The following is a 23233-nucleotide window of genomic DNA, read 5'->3' as shown; positions in this document are numbered from 1 at the left end:
CACACTGCTGCAGACCTTTAAGTGCGTGTGTGTTGCTGGGTTGACTGCTAATATTGCTTTAATTTGGCATTTTTGGGATCAGAAGGATGTGAAGTAATGCGCTTTTCAAAGTATAGCTGAAATCCCGCCAGTTAGTTAGAGTTAAGAGCATTAAGTGTTTATTCCTATGTCAGTAAATTATTGGGGCCAATTATGATCTTTTGGGGTAAACCTCACAAGAAAAATTAGTTCTTCCTCAGATATGATAATACAAAAATAAGGTACTTAAAGTTTTTCTAATCAAAATAACGAACTGTATAAAAAACTGGGAGTGAAGATTCAAGACGTTTTCTCTCTGTCTCTCTCTGTGACCTTCGATTGTCCCATCACTGTGACCTATCGGTCAACCTGTGAAATGCTTCTAAATATTCCTCTCACAGACACTTAAAAGGAAAAACGACATAAAAATATTGGCGCTCTGTGGAAAATCTAAAGCCCTTTTTTGATTTTTACAACTTGGATATCCTATCTTTTACAACACGGCCTGTTTATTTCACCCAAATCCCAGACGGCAGCCACCTCTGCTCCAAACTGGTCCATACTTACACCCTGTTTTGTGTGGTGTGGTCAAAGGGTAAGAATTGGCTTCACACCAGCCCACTGGGAAGATGTCCATGGATTCCACGTCCACGATAAACTCCGGAGCAGGAGTCTGCAGGCCTGCATTGGAACAAAGAGGTCTTATCAACAAAGATGCAGACAAAGAAAGGAAAATGCAGAGCATGCCTGAGAGTGAGCATTCCCTTGAACGTTAAACACAAAAACGACAGTAGTCCTACGACAGGTACAAATGCCAACACGTAAAACAGCAAGAGTACAAGGGGTTGGAATAAAAGGGGAGTTTGGAAAAGCGCTACATCCCACTGAAAACAGCAGGAGGAGGAAGGAACTTAGGAACAACTGGCATGGGAGCCAGAAGTGCTGGAAGGGGCAACGTGTCCTCCTTGTCTAAGCACACCTTGGAAATGAAGGAAATGTGGCCAAGCTTGGGGTAGGGGCCCCAGGCACACGTGTAAGCCACTCAGACGTACTTCACCCAACCCCAAGCAAAGAGCAGCCGTCAACCAATGAAAGTTAACACTACAATTCAAAGGAACTAAGACTCAATAGCACCGGTTATGGCCACTACCATACCGATGACACCATTTCTCTAGGGAACTTGTTCACTTATCAATTTGATCGGAGTTACTTATTTTGAACTCCTGCATCTTCCGCCTGCAGATTTCTGCCACATGACACAAAAGCCATTTACGTAGGCACGTCTTTTTATTGTGGATCTGCCTATCTATCACCTCCTTTCAGAACCACAATAACATAAGGCTTTATGATATATCAGCATTACTGCTGAGAGACTGAAAAAGAGAAGACATTTGGAGAGAATATCAGCTAGAGTTTCAAGGAGCTCTGGCTGCTGAGAGAATAAATTTGGAACCCAGCAAACTAGTGAAAAGAAGAAAACTCTACTCAACATCAATAGTTCTTTACAAAGACACTTTGAGGGAGGACAAGTTCAAACCAAGAATCAGAAGATAAGAGCTCCATTCATAAAGTAATTCACTGGCTCTGACCACTGAATCCTGCTTTGGTTTGGTTTCTCCACTGAGAACCAAGAGGAAAATAAGCCAGTAGAAGCCCACGACACACCTGTGTCACCCCATGACATCGGATGAACTCTGAATCCTATCCCCACAAAACCATGACTTCAAGAAGCTAAACACGAGCCAACACAAAATGGTCCTGACCATCTGAACTCTGATTTGAGTTACATGGGTTCCCTACCTCTTATGTCTCATCATAAAGTCAATACAGTGAAAAGGGAGTACGCTGTTTGATAAACACAGACTCCCAATTTAGTGTGAAACTGGTATGTTGTGCATTTAAAGTGCCCTGAACACGCTGACACCAGATTCTCACACACACACATTATCATCACCATCAGGCACGTTGAACTTTTGATTTGTTCTCAAAGAAAGCAATTACTGTGCTTATCAATCCTAACTTTTTTTCTGCTGAATTCTCCCATAATTTTAAGGCTATAGAAGCTAAAGGAAGGCAAGCAAGTTTATAGGGATTATTTTTCAACTTAGTTGAATGAATAGAAATCATTTCTGTCTTATTATATGACTCAACCAATGTTTAACCTATTCGCCAAAGAAATCATCGAGTAAACAAAAAGACGTCCAAAACAGACAAAAGGGAAGGAAACTCTCCAAGTCGCTTCAAATGCGGAAGTGATTTTCTTGTCCTGAAAGGCACACAATTCTCCGGAGGGTCCCATGCAGGTGGTCAGGGGGCTGCTCCCCCCATTACACAGACTCACAAAAATGGCGTGGGTTTCTTAGCTACTCCACAATTTTGTGAACAGGCTGAATTCACCTTCTGGACACATTTGTATTTCCAGATTTACGTTTAGGTATAAATAAGATTTTCAAGGTCAAAATGGTACATCAAAAGGAAGCATAAAGTGAACTTTATGGCTTATCCCCCCTCGAATTATAACTTTCGTCTTCTCATGTTCTGCCGGCTCAAACATCACATCGTATTAATACTTTAAAATATACTCTTCTATAATACTGTTTACATGAACATATTTTTAAGGCTGTCTTTACCATACTTTAAAATTCTTTGATCATGCTTTCCACTCAATTAAACAAATATTTTAAGCTAAGAGGTGTCAGTTGCCATGTCCTCAAGAAAAGTATATTCCTGCCTACCTTCTACCCCCAAAATAGATGCCCCTTTAAGGTATCTATTCAACAAGAACTGATGGAAAAGTGAGTTATTTATCACCCAGGAAAGTTTTCCTGACCATGAAAATTTTCCAATCCTATTCTGATGGATGGGTACCAATTCTTTATTTCCCTTTATCAACCTTACGAATGTAGACACATCTGACTGGCCTGAGAATAAGCTTTCAAAACATAACCCATTATTTTCCAAGATTAGAGACCCAGTAGCTTACAAAATAATCTATTAAAAATGTATGCAATGCTCCTTCTTGACTATTCCAGGATTGCCAAAACTACGTACGCAAAGTTAGACGTTCCAAGAAGAAGAACCTCTGTAATATTCTTTATTATTTTACAAAAAATTCTTTTATGAACAACACGGGCTGTGCTCGATCTCTGGCTTGGTTTCAGCTGCAGAAAGTCATTACAGATTCTACTCATTCCTTCTTATCCAGAACTTTCATCTCGAAAAACCATCAGGAAGTCTAAATCTCCATCCACAGGGAAGTACTTAAGTAAATTATGGTGCCTCCATATGATGAAGTATTCTGCTACTATAAAAGAGAAGGAGAAACCTCTTTATAGACTTTTATGTAAAGATGTATATATATGTTGAGTAAAGGAAAAGCTGGGTACAGAACACTGTGTATATATAGCATACTACCATCTGTTTAAAAAGGGGAAATCACATATATTTATATGTGCATACGATAAATCTGCAAGGAAATGCAAAATACTATTACAGTGGGTGTCTGCTGGAAATGGAACTCAGCGGCTGTGGGCTGGGAGGAACAGAAGCGGGAGAGAGAATCTGACCACAGATATTTTTCTGTATTTTTGGCCCTTGTGAATGAATTTCCTATTTTACAACTCAACCTCACTATCCCCACACTAACAACAAGATATTCAGAGAAGAAAGGCGGCGTTTTCTACATGAATCCTGTGTTGCCACAGAGATCAGATGAAGGAAGGACAAGTCAGCTGAAAAGATAACCAAAATGAAGCTACGATGCATCATTCCACTGCTCAGAGGAGAAAGACTTCCATACTCACAGTGCAAATGGATGAGCACAGATATTTGTAAGGATCCCTTCGGAATCTGAAAATAGTTCTGCAATTTGCCACATCCTGCGACTCAGTCCTCAGACCAGTGGATCCCGTCTGCTTCCACAAGGTTCCGCCCGTCCTTCTAATTGCACAGGCTGTATCTTGACCTAACCCAGCAGACGACTCGGGTCTGCAAGAGAATCAGGGACCTGTTCTGGGCAGAACATCAGGATGAGAAAAGCAGATGGTTCGTGGTCACACTGAGGTCACTTCCTGGGAACGCAACCCTCTCAAACCAGTAACAGAATCGGAAGGACCGCTGCGTCTCAGTGAAAAGCTGGGATGGGAAGAAAGGCAAGAGGAATTTAAGGGAACAGGTTGACCTTGTTCAGTACCCTCTTTAATAGTTAAAGGCCACAGCAAAGTGTGAGGGGCCCAATTGTGCCTGAAAAGGAAAAGCACCAGAAAAAGCAAAAGCTAGTTGATGATCTGTGAGCAAGCCAGCAGTGGATGCCGGGATCCCCACAGGCCGTCTGTCCTGCTTCTTCCCCCTGCAGACGCCTCTCTACAGAACAAGGTTTTAAAGAGCCCCTTTGTCAGCTCTCAAGCTCAACTCCTAAGGAATAAAGAGACGGGCACAACTGGGACTGGCAAGATCAAGACACGACAGGAAACAGACAATCTGAAGGAAAACAGAAAGGGGATTAAAGGTGTGCGTGGAGAGAGAGACACACACACACATGCACAGCAAGTTTGTTCCAAGCTTTTAATCCTCACGGCAACCCTAAGAGATAGGGACTATTTCCATCCCCATTTTATGGATGAGTAAACTGAGGCACAAGAAAAGATCCAACAGCTGGTAAGAAGCAGATCCAGGATTTGGACCCAAGAAAATCTAGCTCTGGAGCCTTAGAAAGCATCCTAGCCAGGCCGTTTTCTTTCCCTCTCTTTTTGTGGCTGTCCAGCATCTACCTCCTTCGAATAGGGCCCCATGTCTTTTTGTGGAATTTCCACCATGCGGTGGCTATCGCAGCCTCCCACAGAAGGGGAAGGGACCAGACCCACCCTCTCTGCAGGCAGATGATGATGGCCTCAGGCCTCTTGAACAAGCACGTGGTCAGACAGAAGTCACCGTCATCACAACAGCAGCTTGAAAGTCCAAACTCTGCATTGGTTCCTGCTGCAAGGCCTTGTGGGGTGGTGATCCCCCAACCTCCCATCAAAAGCCTCCTCCCAAATCCCCATGTCACTTACTACAGCCAAAGCCAGTTCTGGCCACCAAGAACCCGTATAACTGAGCCTCAGCTTTGGGGACAAAACAGATTTGGGAGTATTAGAAGCCAGTTCCCATTCTTGGGCCACCTTCTAAAAAGTGACCAGCAAATACTGTTCCAGTATCCTGATTTGCAGAAGCAGCTTCTCCCCAAAATGTCTCATGCAGGCCACACCTCTTTTTAGAGATTTTAAAACCACCCACACGGGCTTGAAATATAATTACTCTCACATTTGCATTTTGCCTTGTTTCATTTTTGCAAGCCTGTGAAAAATGCTTATTAACCACCTGACTTTTTCACAAATTACGGAAAAGCTTAAAGGGCAGTTTTCTGCACCTGGTCTCTTGAACATAGTGGCTGCCTCACACAAGTTTCTCTGAAGCATGCCATGCCTTGCCCATTTCATCTCCTAGACTCCTTCGCAAACTCTAGTGTGTGTAAGAATCATCTCGAGATGGTGACTTTGAAAATGCAGATTCCCAGGGGCCGGCCCGGTGGTATAGTGCTTAAGTTCACACATTCTGCTTCGGCAGCCCCCGGGTTTTCAGGTTTGGATCCCAGGCGAGACCTATGCATTGCTCATCAAGCCACACTGTGGCAGCCTCCCACATACAAAATAGAGGAATATCGGCACAGATGTTAGCTCAACAACAATCTTCCTCAAGCAAAAAGAGGAAGATTGGCAACAGATGTTAGCTGAGGGCCAATCTTCCTCACAAACACACAAAAAAAGGCAGATTCCCAGACCCTGTTCTCAGATGCACTAGGTCTGAGGAGGCCCCAGGAATTTGCATCTTAATAGGGCCCCCCCCCACCCGACACCATTGATTAAGATGTGGAGGGTAGTTTGCTGGAATAGAACCAAGCATACAAAAAAACTGACCAAGGAGTTTGTGAATTTTAGCTTACAAGGATAAAATAGCTCACTGCCTCAAAATTTGGTTAGCAAAACAGCAGTTCTTATGGGGCTGCTGTATCTTAAATCACTTTCTCATTTGGCAACACAGATTGTATTTATTCCTCTTATCTATTCAGCAAGCACTTAGCAAGCAAAGTGCACACGAACTCTTGTACAAGTAATGTGCACCGTGACAGGCAGACAGGAGTACAGCCCCTTGCAGCGGCTCACAGTGCTAACAACAGCATCCGGACGTTTAGGGACACGTGAGCGCTCGATTCCGACGCCGCACAGGCTCCACGCGGGGAGGTTAAAGCTAAAATGAGAAGGGGCTGCCTGTCCTGCTCACCGACTGTCCTTGCTGCCCTTCCGTTCACTGAGCACTTACTGTGATGTGCCGACCACGACAATGCACCTTACAGACATTAATGCTGTCAGCCGGTCTCCACAACCAGCCTAGATGGCAGAATCCATTATCGTATATACATTTTACAGAGTTGCACAAATGAGAAAAGAGATTTCCCACTTGCAAAGCACTCCATATGACACACCCAGAAGCAGAGGTGCACGCTGGTAGGCGGACGCTCAATGCCCTGTTCCGGAACTTGAGTCTCCACTCTGTAAGAAATACACACTGGTGCAACAGGAGGAGGAAGGCAGGGACTGTGCCGTACGGCGCTCACTCTTGCAGCCCCATGAAGGTGGCAGAGAGCAGCTAGCAGACTTCTGAAGTCATAAGGGTAGGGGTTGAAGACGTGGATTGGAGCATGGCAGTGCGCAGAGAGAGCCAGAGATGGAGAGAGGGCGCTGAGACACTGAAGTGACAAGGTCGTGGGGCAACGGGAGCGGGGCACACAGACAGGAGTTTTTCTGGTTTCTAACTTGGGTAAAATCACGGTGCCATTAGGTCAGACTTGATACTGGAGAAGAAAATATGGGGGCTACAATAGCACCGTGTGGTTGGGAAATGCAACGTCGGTGTGGAGATGTTGTGCAGGTGGAGGCAAAGGGGAGTTACGAATATGTGGCCTGTGAGAGTTGGGGAGCTGGGTCGGTCAGCACAGAACTGCCCCCTGAAGGCACAGAGAGATGAGACAGCGTGGGCCCTGGAGAAGGACAGGACCGTGAAGAACTCTGACCTTTACATGTGGGGAAAGCAAAACAAAAGGGAAACCAAGGACACTTAGGTAAGGAAAAGTTGGCAGGAAGAGTAACCTGCCTGGCCCGCATCCCGGAAAAGATGGAGGGGACTGTGGAGGAGGGATCCACACAGGTAAAACTCGGCTAAGAGGCAAAGGGACGCAAACCACCTAGAGATGGAGAATTACGATGATGGAGAAAAAACTTCCATGAAAAACAAAACATCCCAAGGAAAAACCAACCCAAGCAAGACCTGGAGCATCTACATTAGCCTTTTCAACAAGAGGAAAACTGAATATGAGGGGAAAAAATGGAGATAGGAAAGGTGATTACTAGTAACAGAAAGGACATGGTACCTGCCATACAAGGGGTGTGAGTCGTCAGGGCGAATGCATCCTGTTTATCCACTGATCCCGGCCCAAACGTAGGAGCAGAGCTAACCAGGCATGTCCTGTGTTATTACTTAATTTAAAAGATGATACCTCTTGTTTACCAGCTACTTCTATGAAAAAAATAAGCCTCCAACATTTCAGTATGTAATCTAAGATCTTCTATATTCCACTTCCACAAAACCAAGTCTTCTTTTATGATTGGGTAGAGAGAGGGAATGCTGGTTATGGCTGGCTGGCTCTCAGCACCAACTGCCACCTTCCCCTCTGCCTGCAGGGCATGGAGATTTGGAAATTCAACTCCCAGACTCCCTTGCATGATAGAGGACCGGGTACAAACCACCAATGATATCTACTCATGTGGGACGCGAAGGACGGAATGAGGCAGAGGTGATCTTCCCGCTCTTATTCCTGACGACGAGGCAAGGTCACGGTATGTGTTAGCTGCTCGACTGGGTACTTCCCTTTCTATTCAAAGGCGTCAAGGGTCTCTGCGGTGGTTAAAACTTATAGCCTGGCATTGAGCTAGTTATCAGAGTAAATTTCATTTTACTGCCTCCACATTCCAAGAAAATGTGAGTTCTGGGCCTCGAGAGACATGCAGAATTTAATTCTGACTTGATCTGAGCATCTAGAATGGCACTGTCCCAAAGAACTTTATACAAGGATGGAAATGTTCTGCATCTGTGCTGTCCAAAACAGCAGCCTCTAGCCTCAAGTGACTATTGAGAATTTGATTGCAGAGTGTGTAACTGAGGAACAGAAATTCTAATTTAATCTTCATTAATTTAAAATGAAATGGCCACATGTGGCTAGAAGTTACACATGGGACAGCACAGATCTAAGATCTATTATTATCTCTCGAGAATCTGTCCTGCAGGGGTTCTGATCTGGGGTCTACGAATTCCAAGGAGGTCTAGCCAAGGATTGTTTTGAGAGGGCCCATGAATTGTCTGAAATGGCATCAAAAACGGTATACATGTGCAAGTGCAGTTTTCTGAGTCTCAACAGCTTTCATCAGAATCTCAATGGGGTCTGTCCCACCGCAAATGTGAAAATCTGGGGACTGGTCCAGGAACGCCAACATCTTCTCAGTCCTAATAAGATCACCTGGTCCAAAGCAGATTTAATTTTCCAGGAATCTGGTACAGGAATGACCCAGGCCCTCTCTTAAAATATTTTTTCATGCCCACCTGGTTTTGGCTCTCATCCCCATGCCTGACATGGAATCGAGTTTGCCACAAGGGGCTCAGCACAAAACTCCACCAACCTTGCTGTGTATGTTACCTCATTCATTCACTCATTCATTTGTTCACTCGCTCATTTATTCATCCATCAAATATTTGAGAAGCTACAAAGCACAGAGGACAAGGAAGGCAAGAAGCGAGCTAGTTCAGGCCTCGGGACCCTAGATGGACAGCGAACTGGAGGCGAGGGATGAGAAGGGCAGAACTGGGCAGCTGATTGGAAGTCTCTGTAGGAAGCAATTAGAGCCAGGTGACACCTCCGCCCAGGTAGATGGCTGAAGGTTCACGTTCTAGAAAAGAGGAATCAGAGCGACTTAGAGTCAGAAAGACCAAGCGATGGCTGAGAACAGGGAAGAGAGAAGGGCAAAAGAGAGAGGATATGTGGAAGGCCATGTGTCAAAAGTAAAAGGTCTGCATCCTTCTCCCATCATTCCCAACAACACAGGTAACCCGTCTGGGACACTGCCAGTGGCAGGTAAAGAGTGCAAGGACAGGGTCCCTGACCTCAGAGGGTGCGTAAAACTTAAACGGAGAAAAGGAAACCAGCAGAGGACCACATGCCAAGAGACCTATCCCACCACAGCCAAGAAGCTGCCAGAAAATCAGATAAATCAGAAAACGCCACTGGACAATTCTGAAGGGCATGCATTACTTAAGAGCGGAAAAGGAGGGTTCACATTCGACCTTGAACTGTCCCTGAGCCTTGCACTTAAATACCTACGCTGAAACGCTACGCGAGCACAGACTTGGGGTCCACACGTTGGTCACAGTGGCCGTCACCTGCAGAAATCAGGGACCACATCCGGACCAGGCCCTGTGTGTCCTGTGCTCATCAGCGTGGACTGCAAAGTTCACTGTGAATGGATTCAATACCTGAACTCTGAGAAGCTACACAGAGCACAGATTCACAGACCGAAATTTATACAGTATGCTTCCCCATGGTGACTGTGGAAAACTTTTATTCTCTCCAGATTTCCTTTCAGAGGGCAGCAAAAAGCAAAGACCATGATGCCTGTAATAACGTGAGCTGATGGCGTGAGGTAAGCTGCCTGCACTCACATTTGGACACTTCTCCTCAGACCTGGAGACTTTGGGTTGTCTTTGCTTTTTGTTCTCTGCACGTTTCTTTTTAACAAACTGGAACTGAGAGGCACTGGGTATGGAATCCTACGGGGCTGTCATTCTCTCTCTACATTAGAAATACAAAGAAACTAACAGAGAATTTCTCACCCGTTTTTATTTGAACGCTGCTCCCAATTTCAAAACCAGGCTGTGTGGCTCACGTTCTAAGGCTTTCTACAAAAATTTCTGCAGTAGCCATAACTCAAGGCGCTACACAACTTAGTAGAAATGAAGCCTGTCGTCGTTCTTTTATGATATAAAATAGTATTAATAATAATGGGGATAAGAGAAACCAAGGAAGGCAATGCAGAAACAGAGACCTTCCTGGGGAGTCTCAGGGCTGGGAGGGCAAACAGAACACCCACAGCCTAGCTGTCTCACAAGAAAATGATCTGAAATGACCATAAAGTGATGGCTTGTGAGAATGCTGGTGGATGCGTGTGTGAGCCAGTCTGTGTGGCTGCAAAACTAAAGGCACTAAAATGGAAAGTAATTGATATCATGCGGAAAATGCGCAACATTGTGGATACGATCACCGAGAGCAGAATATTAACATCAGAGAAAACACCAAGACATCCCTTCTGAAACACAAAACCCCATAATCATAAATTGCCCTCGCTCACTGTCAGAGGTTTGTGAGAGCCTGAAATTCTTTTCAAATATGCACCTAAAATAATACTACACCAATCTCATATATTTTATTCATTACTCCCTCTTCAACAGCAGCTCCTTTATAGACACTTAAAGAACGATTGACTTCCAGAGAAGTCAAATACTAAATAAGAATGATCACTTTAATTACCTAAAAGTGGTCAAGCAGCCATGTGTTCAAGATATTTCAAATCAATTTAATGCATAAGAATAATTAAAAAATTGTGACGAAGCATTTATAAATTTAAAGTGTCAGATCAATGGTCTATAATCAGAATCGCCAGCATCATAAAAATAATTTAACGGCCACAAAGTGACCGTGGTGAATCTCTCATATTATGGCCCCCGGACTGAGGAAAGAAAACAGTATATACATAAAACTGTGAAATCATGAGAAATAAGGGCCATTAAGCTTGCTGTCACTTTAAAAGGTTCAGTAAAAGCCAAAACCAAAACAAAACAAAGACCCAAAGTCCAAGCAAGATTAAGGAGATTAAATGGAATTTTACGTTGTGATGAGCCAGATGCATAATGTTGACTAATAATTCCAGGTAGATAATATTCAACAGATTGTTTAAAAAAATTTTTTAAATGTATAAGATCTGGCGAAACGGGCAATCTATTTTCTGATCTGCTTCCTAATGCTAACTAATTTTCCTTAGCACACGGATGAAAGCACTCTGAAGACTAAGAAAAAGAGCTGGCATGAGCTGACTCACGTTTCTGTGCTATAAAACCAGAAATTTACATCCAAAGAAAAACAACCATAAAGAGAAAAAAGACTGTCCAAAATGTTAAACATACACTAAATGTGGTTCCTCATTCTTTTGAAGAATTGGGAAGCTGTAGGGGCTGGCGAATTCGGTAACAAAGACGACATCAAGCGCAATGAAACTGAGCCCCAGGCGTATCTTAATGGCTTAGCCAGTTTCTCCATCTATAAAAATCCGGGCACTCTTACTGCTGTCTGTGCCAGGTAACTAATAGACGCAAAGTATTTGGAAGTACAAACTGCTAAATAAATGATGAATGGCACAGAATTTTAACCGCAAGGTGCTAAATAATGATGGAACGTGGGCTTTGAGCTTCACCATTTTCATTTTCAAATTAATAATGCGAACAAGACTCCTGTCTCCTAATACGGCTTACTTAGCAGAGTAGGAGGCAGCGAGTTCAACGCAGGCATTCGGAATCACGGAGGGCATCTTGTTTTTCCAAGAGCGGTTGACTCAACTCTACACGTAGTAACCAAAATAAGGTCATGTTCTACTCCTGTGGCGGCAGGAACATGACTGTTAAGCCTCTGTCTACATTTCGGCTAATTCCGACAAAACACCATTCTACTTGAAAATCCACAAAGCCATCAACTTTCTGAGAATTCCTTTTATTTTAAATTGATCTTGAAATCCTAAATCATAGCAATGTTTTAAACTAGTTTCTTGGCATTAATGACATATATGATATTCAGCTAAAATCACTGTTCTCTACCATTCTCCTTTTCTTGGACTATATAATATTTATGAATGGGAGGCCTATCTAAAAAAATTTCAATGCTTTTTAGACTTGCTTATTAAGGACATAAGGATGAAGATATTGGCACCGATTTCACGACCTTCCAAACTTTCTATTCTAAGAGTGGTGTGAGCATGTCATAAGATTTAAAATATGACCAGGAAAAACTATTTTATTATTCATATCTAGTCTTATTGCTTTTCCATACACATTTGAAATAACTACTGAATGTTATGAAGCTGAAAAACAAACAAACAGAAAACCCCAAAGTATTTTAAACCACAGAAAGATGGAAAAACCTTCCATACAAAACTTATTTTAATTCTTTCTCATGAAAATATAACATCTGGAAAATGGTCTTCTATCTAAATCCAAAATCTGATCAAGGTTCTGCTTACAGAGTACACTGTTCTGTGCATTATCTGTACAACTGTAAATAACATGTCGCTATAAAGAACAGTTAAAACACCATTCAGCAAACAAGACTAAATCCTGTTTATTATTTATGTGGGGCGAAAGTCTTCTCCAGTTACTATTTTAAGGAAAAATTAAACGTCTAAGGAAGGAACCAAAGTAAAAGGCATTATTCACATGAAAATGCAAATATATAATTTTATCCTCATAATAACCAAGACCTCAAATGCCAGTTTCAGCGACTCACATTAATTTAATTGTGACATTAGCTTTCATAATCATAGATGTAAAAAGACCACTGCGTTCCAAACATAATTATCACACCAGCATCTCATTTCATGAAATTATTAGCTAAGATGAGAGACTCTGAACAAATTTATATTTGATTCGTTTCACTTATTTAAGAACACCGAATAATTTAAGATCTGTTTCCAGAAGAGGAACACGAAAGGGGCACTTCCGAGAAGTGCTGAAGACGTCTGCGCCCTGCCACTTCCACTCGGACCCCACATCCTTCAGGGTGAGGACTAACTGTGCATACCTTCCAGGCGAAGCCACATTAACCTCCCCTTCACACTGACGACAGAGGCCACACAGAGTTCTCCTGGATTCCTGGGGTTGACGGCTTCCAGCTTCATGTTCTTTGTGAAACCCCGACTGAAGGATGTCTGAAAGAGACAGAGAACTGACACTGAGCCAGGAGATACCACAGCAAGATAACAGGCGCAACAGAGCTGGTGAAGTCGAAATACACACACACACACACGCACACATCTTATGTATCAGACAGACAGGCTCGTTCCCATGTCTATCTTTCTCACCATTCATGAGGAAAGAACCACGCTTCTTCATCTGTATCCCAGAAATCAGAACTCCCCTTGGCACACAGCAGGTGCCTAATGATATTTGCTGAAGGAGTAATAGGATGAAGACGTTCTCTCTTTCCAGTTCCACGCGCACCCTTACTTCTACAGAACCACGGAGGTACAAATCATGTCTTCTACTTCCCTATATTCCTCACGACCACTAGAGGTGGACATATTCGAGGATTTTAAAGGAAATAGATGGAGTATCCAGCTGGTATCATTTTCCTTCAGCCTGAAGAGTGTCCTTTAGCATTTCTTTCAGTGCAGGTGTGCTGGAGATGAATTCCCATAGTTTTCTTTTATCCAAAATAGTCTTTATTTTTCCTTTGTGCTTTGTTCCTTTTTATCTTTATTTACTTTCTAAATTCACTTTCTAAAAACTTACATATAGGAAAATTCACCCTTTTTGGTGCACTGTTCTATGAGGGTAGGGCTGTTAGATAAATGCATACAGTCATGCGGCCATAACCACGTTCAAGATACAGAATAGTTCCTTCTCTCCAAAACCCCCTTGCACTAGCCCTTCAGTAATCAATCCTTCTAGACACCAATGCCTGGACCGCCGATCTCTTTCCTTTTTTTTTTTTGAGGAAGATTAGCCCTGAGCTAACTGCTGCCAATCCTCCTCTTTTTTGCTAGGGAAGCCTGGCCGTGAGCTAACATCATGCCCATCTTCCTCTGCTTTATATGTGGGACGCCTACCACAGCATGGCGTGCCAAGCGGTGCCATGTCCACACCCGGGATCGGAACCGGCGAACCCCGGGCCGCCAAGAAGCGGAACGTGCGAACTTAACCGCTGCACCACCGGGCTGGCCCCACACCGCCGATCTCTTTCTGTTCCTAATTCCACCTTTTCCATAATGTCATAAAAATGGAATCATGTATATAGAGGTACCACAGCTTGTCGATCCATCCACCAGTTGAAGGGCATCTGAGTTGTTTCTAATATGTGGTGACTGGGAATAAAGCTGCTATAAACATTCAAGGACAAGTTTGTGTGTGAACATAAGCATATTAGTCCGCTCAAGCCACCATAACAAAATATCACAGAGCAGAGGACTTAGACTTTTATTGCCTCACAGTTCTGGAGGATGGACGTCCGCGATCAGGTGTGTTCAGGGCTGCTTCTCTTGAGGCCTCTCTCCTTGGCTTGTAGACGACCATCTTCTCCCTGTGTCTCCGCGTGGTCTTTCCTCTCTGCAGGTGGTCTGCGTCCTACTCTCCTCTTCTTATAAGGACATCAGTCACAGTGGACGAGGGCCCACCCGTATGACCTGATTTTACCTTCCTTCCCTCTTGAAAGACTCTGACTCCAAATACAGTCACCTTCTGAGGCCCTGGGGGTTAGGACTTAATCATATGAATTTTGCAGGGATGTAATTCAGCCTGTAACATGGTTTTTATTTCTCTAGAAATAGGACTGCTGGCTCCTATTCATACGGTAAAATGTATGTTTCTAAGAAACTGCCAAATTATTTTCCAATATACCATCTGACATTCCCATCAACGGTATATGGAGTATCAGCCGCTACAGAGCCTCATCAGCACTTGATATTGCCAGGTTTTCACATTTTAGCCATTCTAAGAGGTAGATCTAATGGCATCACATCATGGTTTGAACTTGCATTTTTTCCTACAACTAATCATGCTGAGCAGTTTTCCACGTGTTCGTCATTAGTATATCCTCTCCGGTGAAGTGTCTGTTTTTCTCTTCCTTCCTGAAGTATATTTTTACTGGAGGTAGAATTACACTTTTTTCTTTCAGCACGCTCACGAGGCTGGTTCTCTGCCTTTTGGCCTCTGTTGTTTCTGAGGAGAAGTTTGTTGTTATTCAAATTGTCATTCCTCTATTGGGAATGTATCATTTTTCTTTGAAAAATCTTTCCAGATTTTTCTCTTTAGGTTGGTTATCGGCCATTTGACTACATTGGGTTTCTTGGTATTTAGGCTGCTTGGGGGTTCACTGAGATTCTGGAACCTGTAAATTTAGATCTTTCAGCTACTTTGTAAATTTGGGGCCTTTATTTCTTCATAAATTTTTTCTTTCTCAGTCTCGGTGGCCGCGTCTTCTAGGTCTCCAATGACACACGACACTGCCCCACAGAGCCCTGAGATTTTGTTCATTTCCTCCACCCCCCCAACACGCCAATCTTTTTCTTCTCTCTGTTCTTCAGATGGGATAATTTCTATCTTCAAGGTCATGAACTCCTTCCTCTCTCATATCTATTCTGCTATTACTTCCCTCCAATAAATTTGCTTCTTTCAGATATTGTATTTTTCTCAGATCTAGAATTTCTCTTTTTCATACTTTCTACTTCTGTTCTGACACTTCCTATCTTTTCACTCATTATGACAGTATTCTTTACATCAATGGTTCTCAAACTTTAGGGTATATCAGAATCACCTACAGAACCTTTTAAAAACATGGACTGCTGGGCCTCATCCCAAAGTTTGTGATTCAGTTGATTTGAGCTGAGGCCAGAGAACTGGTATTTCCAACAAGCTCTCAGGTGACGCTGAAGTTGCAGGCCTAAGGACCACATTTTGGAAACCACTGCTTTCCACCACTCAGCTTAAATATAACAGCGACTTTAAAATACTTGTGTGCTAATTCCAACATCTGGGTCATGTTGACTTGTTCTCTGCTAATTATCTCTCCTACTAGAAATGAGTCAGATTTTCTGATTTCTTCATGTGTTGAACAACTGTGGATTGAAATCTGGATGTTTTACAGGTTATGTCATAGAAACTCTGGATTGTGTTACATTTCTCCCAAGAGTGTTGATTTTTCTGTTTTAGCAATCCATCAACTTGGCTGGACTTAAACTATACACTCTGTCTCTTGAGGAGCAGAGTAAATCTCAGTTTAGTTCTTTCATCCTTAGGTAGGCTGCCTGAAGTCTGACTGGGAAATACATGGTTCAGGGGTCAGCCAAAGATGTAGGCACAGTTTATACTGCTATCGTAGGAGGGTCAATTCAGTATGAGCTTACTCAGCCAAAGTAGGAGCAAAACTCCCTCCTAACATTATTTTTAAAATAACTACAAAATTTTCCAAAATCGCCAACTACTATAAATTTCAATCAGATGTTATAATACTATATAAATATGTCTATTTTGAAATATGTAAACTGAGACAAACAGGTTCCTGTCAGTAACAGAGATAACATCTTTATGTGACTCATGGAAAGAAACCCAAGGAATTCACTTCTTCACGTCTTTTTATATACGTTGTTAAAACGCAATTATACCTTTTAGTAACCAGAGTAAAATTATCCAATGTATGTTAAGATACCAATTTGCTCCTTTCCTTTACATTTCTTTGGAAAGAGGAGTCAAAGAAATTCTAGGTGGGCTATGTTTCTGCAAGTCATCCTGCCTCATCCACGTGTACTATGTATTGACCTTCTTTTTGATAATACAACTCGATAGGCTGCCTGAAAAGCCTCTAAGTAACTTAAAACGCACTTTACCCTACTTAATAAGGGAAAGCTACAACCGTATAACCTATTTTCATTTCAACTCACTGCTTGAGGGTAATTTATAAAGGATCAATAGCAAAACTATTACCCGCGAGTTTATTTCACTAAGCATTTGGCTGTGTCAATCCATTTCAGAACGGCCTCTGATTGTTAAACATCCCCAGGGAAACATTTTCTAAGCATCCACTTCTACACTCTGTCTCCTCTAGTACACAGGAGATGTATGATTAAAAAATGAATTCATAATAAGTATTCCATTAAAGAGCACTTGTAGAAAGCTCACAAAATTCAGCCAAGTCCCAGTAATGCAATGCATATGCCAACAGGCAGATAACAATACTGTCGATTAAATAAACAGAGAACCAGAAACAAAGGGGGGGCATACATGTAACAAGTGCATTCCTAATGAAGACGCCAGCATAGTCATTAAGATAGGGTTAATCTTGGTAGTTAAATCCTGAACGCTCAGAGGCCACCTGGGGATGTAGCTACTTGCTCCACTATTAAAATCCATTTGGACGATGGCTGGCTGAATGGGAGCAGAGGACAAATAAAAGGAAGCTTCGGAGGACCTATGGTGTCACAGAAGAAACAACTCCCTAAATACAGAACTAACGGAGATGCCAGGATTTTCCCCCCAAGGTTAAAGAGTCAGGGAAGGAATATCTCTCTTATCAGGTGGAAAGCACAATCTCAAAGGGGTTTGGAGACGTGATCAAGTGTTTCCGTGATCCTGAATGAAAGGCAATGAGGCCAGCACACCCTGTGACAAGTGACGTCAATATAGTAAAACGTCTAGTAAGACTGCACTGGACTGAAGAAGCCTTACAAGCTAACCAGATGCTATCCTCATGATGGTGTAGTTACACAGCTGTCCCCATCACAAAACCTAAACACAGACCATACAGTCCTTTCAGTGCTACAGAAAAACCACCTTGGTGCAAAGGCAACGTCACCAAGTAGAAAGTTCATTTAATCCTTTAGGGAGCCCTGATTTCCAACTCTGTCACTGATTTGTTTCTGCAAGTATGAGGACAAGTTGACCCAGTAATCAATCTACTTAATCCTCCAAAATCCGTTTTTGACTTATGGTCGGTAATGAACTTCTCTCTATCAAGGCAACCCTTCCCATCTCTCCATTCTCATATTCTGTTACCCCCCAGAGTACAAATTACACGCCGGGTGGCAATGAATCAGCAGTTCTAGGAGCACACGTCTTTGATTTGGGAGCCCTGTGCGCTGGAGGATCTGCAGTCCCCAAATGGAGGGCTGGGTCTTTTTTCCTCAGTGTAAGGAATTAACTCTAACAACTAAAAGCATGCTCAACACATTAGGCTCTACATTTAGGCCTCATTCTAAAAACACAAATAATCATCCACCTCCCTTTTCATAGTTCCTGGGGGCACTGAAGTTTAAATGAATAATTTATAAACTACTTTATACAACCAACTCCTGTAACTAAGCGAGTACACACGTGCGGGCGCGCACACACACACACACACACACTGCTATTTTATGAGACAGCGTGCCAATAAGCTCTATTTCAACAAGGAAGTGGCTTAAAGTAAGCAAAGCACAAAATGGTTGGACCAGCATCTTATTAAAGTAATCCAATAGAAAAAAATTTAAGAATATATTTTAAGAACACACCTGAGGGGCAGAGAACCTAGATCCATGGGCTTATCAAATGTTACACTGCACAGCAAGGGCATAGCTAATGGTGGCACAGGTGGCTCTCTGTCCACCGAAATTCCTCCTCCTTCCTCCATTGTGTGGAATCGTGGCGGGGAAGAGTAGCCAGCCAGGGCACATTTCCCAGCCTCACTCATGGTGCAGCCAAGTGACTAGCTGTCACCAATGGAAGGAGAACGGAGTACGATGTGTCAATATCAGTGACCGTGTTTACAACTCGGGATCTCTTCTCTTGGATCTCTTCCTATTTGCTCACTAGATTCAGACAATGAAGCCAAATTCTGATCTAGCCCGAGGCTCACCACAAGGAGGAGACCCAGGCGCCAATCAGAACACCCTGGACCCTTCCCTGAGTGAGAACTAAACTCACAACATGTCTGAGCCACTTTCCATTCAGCAGTCGACTTGGTACCACGGCCCAGCATCACCTCAACTAACACACAACCTCGAAGGAGGGCTTCTCATAAACGAGGGAAGTTTTAGGATCCTATGACACACGGGAGCACTCGAATCTTGCTCAATAAATAGAATTCAACCTACAAAACTCATAAAACTTGACATCTATGACAAAAGGAGTAGCAAAAACCAAGCTTCTTACATTTCTGAAGCAGAAGGGAGGTGCTTCTTCTGTCCCACACTGCTTGTGATAATCCGCCCAGTCGAAGTCCTGGCCAGAGTAACCTGTACACAACAAACACGGACAAAACAGCACTCATCAGACTAAACCTCGATCAATGAACAGCTTTAGGGCGTGTCAGTAATTAAAATCATAAGGAGTGCAAGCATAGGCCCCCAAAGGGGGAAGCCCTTTCTTGAGCCTGAGCGCACATCAGATTTTATGAGAGTTGAGTGAAATATTTCAAAAAGTGTAAAGTACTAAATGCAGGTAAGGTGTACCATCATTATCCTAATACGGTGCCTGAAACCAGGTGAAGGGTGGAAGCAATCGACAGCAGTGCATGCTGCTGGGGAGATCTGCTTTGGGGGAGAACGGGTGAGAAATGAGATAGCACAAAACACGTTCGCACAATGCACTTTGCAGAAACGTACCATAATACCACCCTGCCCGTCAATTCTGAGTTCATGGGGAAATTACTTCCCAATATCCTCGTGGAAACCATGACACTATTGGAAAACATCACTACCGTGGGGGGGGGGGGGGGGGATTTTTAAAGAGTAACACGAGGGAAAGCAGACAGCAACAAGGAGTCGAGGTTTTAGTGAGAAAACTCCAGAAAAATGAAAGGAGGGGAGGAAGAAGCCTTGCCTTACAACTGAACTGCGCATGAGGAAGGAAAATGAGAATTGGGAAAGACGAGCCTCTCCAGTGAAGCTTTGGGGCACATCTGAGATATTGAGGGAAAGGTTTGAAAAACGAGTCATATATACTAAACTTAATTAAATATAGACATTACCAAGGTGGTTTTCATCTTTCTTTATTCATTTCATTTCATGGGGGGGGGAGGGGCAATTATACAATGTATATCCATCACGACCACCAAGACAAGACATGGGAGAAGGTAGGAGAAGACAGTTCTAGATCATAAAATAAGAAAAGCACTGGGGGTATGGCTTAACCCAGGGAAAATACTTCTCACTATGAGTGTTATTTGCATTTTCTGTGAACAAAAGATGGCAACGGAAACAAACAGTACAGTACCAATTAGGATTAATCTAAAATGTGCAAAATGTCCCTACAATCTTCATTTAGGGTGCTCCCTTTATTGGTTTAAGTGTATATAAATCTATAAGGGATTTCAGAAGTATATATAAGTGTGTGTGTATATATTTTTTTTTCTTCTTTTTTTTGGTGTGAAAGACTGGCCCTGACCTAACGTCTGTTGCCAGTCTTCCTCTATTTTGTACGTGGGGCACTGCCACAGCATGGCTTGATGAGTGGTGTGTAGGTCTGCACCCAGGACCCGAACCTGCGAACCCTAGGCTGTCCATCGAAGCAGAGTGTGGGAACTTAACTACTTTGCCACCGGGCCAGCCCCTTAAGTGTATTTTTGACCTAAGTCCCTGATTTGTTTTCCCCATATTGTCACAAATTCTACACCTGAAAATCCACTAGCATGGGGACTTCTAGTTACACAGTTCCACACTTGTGGAGCCACTACAGAAATTCTTTTTTAAAGAAACTCAAGATGCTGGTTGCCTCCTACCTCCATTTGTACTACCAAGTACAAAATAGTATTCTTTTCATTAAGTAAGCTCAATTTATCCAATTTTTTTTTAAGATGGAGGAAGGCAGCTGTCCGCCTCTGGCCCAGGACTGACCCTCGACCTTCTCATGCCCTTCTGACCATGAGGGGCAGAGGTATCCTCTTCCTCCCAGGACATCCCTTTCATTCTATAAAGACTGACAACTCCTATCTTTCCAACAAGGAGATAAGAAGTCTCAGAGTTTTGAGATGCTAGGTGCTCTTTCTGGCTACTTTTGAAGAAGTTCTGCAAATCTTCCACCTGCCCTTCTCCCCACCCCAACCCTTCCCTCTAGAGCTGCCCCTCCAGCCAAATGGCTCTGGCCTCAGAAGTTTCCGGAAGGGACCAAATCAACTTTCTTCTAGACATTTATAAACAAAATGAGTCTTAAAAAAAGGAATGCAAGTTTCTTTACAATTAAAAAATCCTCCATTTTAAAAGTAGTTTTCCTGGAACTGTTTGTGATCAAATCCATGCAATAATGTATAAGAACAGAAGAATTTGCCAAAAGACACCTCACGCTGGGGAGGAGTCCCTGAGCAGTAGGAAGGGTACAGAGCCAGAAAGGAGAACTGGTCTCAGACCCACTTCTAGCAGGAAGTGGATGAAGCAAGGTGAAAGTAAATTAAATCTTCGATGTCTGACACTCTTCATCACCTAATTCACAAAATAAAGAGGAGATGTTTCAAGTCTCCGCCAGCTGCTGCATTCCGTGATTCAGAGCCACCATTACTCATTGTTCTCCTGCTGCTACTTGGGATGTTTTTCCTCCCTCTGGGGTTAATTCCCTCCTCTTCTCCTAGGAGAGAAGTGTGGCAGGGTTGATGAAGACGGGTTACGGAACAAGACATTCCCCAGAAGAGCTCTCGACTGAACAGCTGGAGACAAGATGCGTCCCTCTAACAGAAGGACCCTATTTGTTTAGGGTTGTAGCAGACCGACTTTGTCTAAGCCAACTCTCCCTCTGTTCTAATATCTCTTCCCTGGACCTCTGCTACTCCCTTAGTTTATTTTGCGAGCTGAGGAAAATCTCATCAAGATTATGGGGGAAAAGGGGAAATAAGAAAAAACCTATACACAAGAATAGCAAACCATTTTCTGATATAACATGGAATTTGGGTATTCTTTATGGTTGATATCTGTTAAGATAAAACTTTCCAACTTAGAAGTTACCTGTACTCCCCCTACACATGGACACTGAGCTGAATTTTCTATAATCACATTCATACCCAACAACTTCCAGTGGACCTCAACCCACTTCCTAACACGTCATGCACCTATGGTTTCTTGTACCTGCATCCTGGATGGATAGACTCTCTCTTTATGGGGAGGTTTTTTTTTTTCTTTTGAGGAAGATTGGCCCTGAGCTAACAACCACTGTCAATCTTCCTCTTTTTGCGGAAGAAGACTGGCTCTGAGCTAACATCCATGCCCACATTCCTCTATTTTATATGTAGGACACCTGTCACAGCATGCCCTGATAAGCAGTGCGTAAGTCCACACCCGGGATCAGAACCAGCAAACCCCGGACCGCCGAAGCAGAGTGCACAAACTTAAGCAGAGTGCACGACATCACGGGGCCAGCCTATGGGGAGCCATTTTTAATCTAGTAATTTCAAGAGATAACCAAGTCTTGCTTGGTGCCAAAGCAACAACTAATTACTCTGCCCCTAGAACGCTCTCATTTCCTCGAACATCCCAACCGCCTAGACTTCTCCTCTATTTCCTTCTCTTAGGGACCTTTATTCCCTTCATAACTCAGAATTCTTTTCCTCGGGGCTGATAATGAGCTCTCTCTTTGTAAGGCAATTTTGTGACAGCTCAGAAAACAACTGCCACATAAAAACAAATTGCGGTGGCTTGTATAATACAGAAAACAGGGGTCAATTATACTCATTAATCAACAAAGATAGAAGAAGTACTGAGACTTTACTGTAGCCAGAACCTGGGAGGGAGGAAAACAGCAGAGGGGAAAAGAAAATAAAAGGAAATCAAAACCCCCCGGGCTATTAAACTTTGCAACAAGCTGCCATAGGAGCCTGTTGACCCATAACCACTAGAATCATTTAAGCTTTTATTAGCGTTTATTCTGAATGAAGTTCCAACTGTGACACGTCCGAAAGGGAACAGGTCGATGACCATTTCCTCATGATACAAACTCATTGACATAAAACAGCTCCACTTGCAAACATTCCTATTGGTGGTGCGAGTGGACAATTCTTTCGAAAAACAACTTGGCAGTAAAAATGTTCATGAACTTTGACGGTTCTGGGAATTTTTCCCAGCAAAACAACTCTAAAAACTGAAAAATTGTTATACATTGAGACACAACGGCATTCTTATTGATAATTCGGGGGGGAAAATAAACTTCACATCCAAAAAGAGGAAATGATATGAAACTTTTCCAAGTCCGTGGCATGTCATGAAACTGCACAGAGTTTGCAAAGAAAAGAAAAGAAAATCATGAAAAAATGATGGCCATAGGTTTAGATGAAAAGACTGCTACAAACATATACAGAATTATC

General features: G+C 42.9%; 1 protein-coding gene across 9 annotated transcripts in view; it reads right to left on the bottom strand.

Annotated features, from left to right (window-relative positions):
- Window positions 1-23233, bottom strand: part of SFMBT2 (Scm like with four mbt domains 2) — a 242210-nt gene that overhangs the window by 52571 nt on the left and 166406 nt on the right. For all 9 annotated transcript variants that reach the window (XM_046679942.1, XM_046679939.1, XM_046679948.1 and 6 more), the window contains 3 exons: window positions 19102-19184; window positions 13004-13130; window positions 586-699 (listed from right to left, as the gene is read on the bottom strand). In XM_046679942.1, coding sequence (XP_046535898.1) covers window positions 586-699; window positions 13004-13130; window positions 19102-19184 — 324 coding nt within the window. The remainder of the gene's footprint in view (window positions 1-585; window positions 700-13003; window positions 13131-19101; window positions 19185-23233) is intronic.

The sequence above is a fragment of the Equus quagga genome, chromosome 12, assembly GCF_021613505.1.
Source record: "Equus quagga isolate Etosha38 chromosome 12, UCLA_HA_Equagga_1.0, whole genome shotgun sequence".
In the NCBI taxonomy this organism is placed as follows: Eukaryota; Metazoa; Chordata; class Mammalia; order Perissodactyla; family Equidae; genus Equus; species Equus quagga.
The sequence above is the reverse complement of the archived record's forward strand: the minus strand, read 5'-3'. Positions and strand labels throughout refer to the sequence as shown.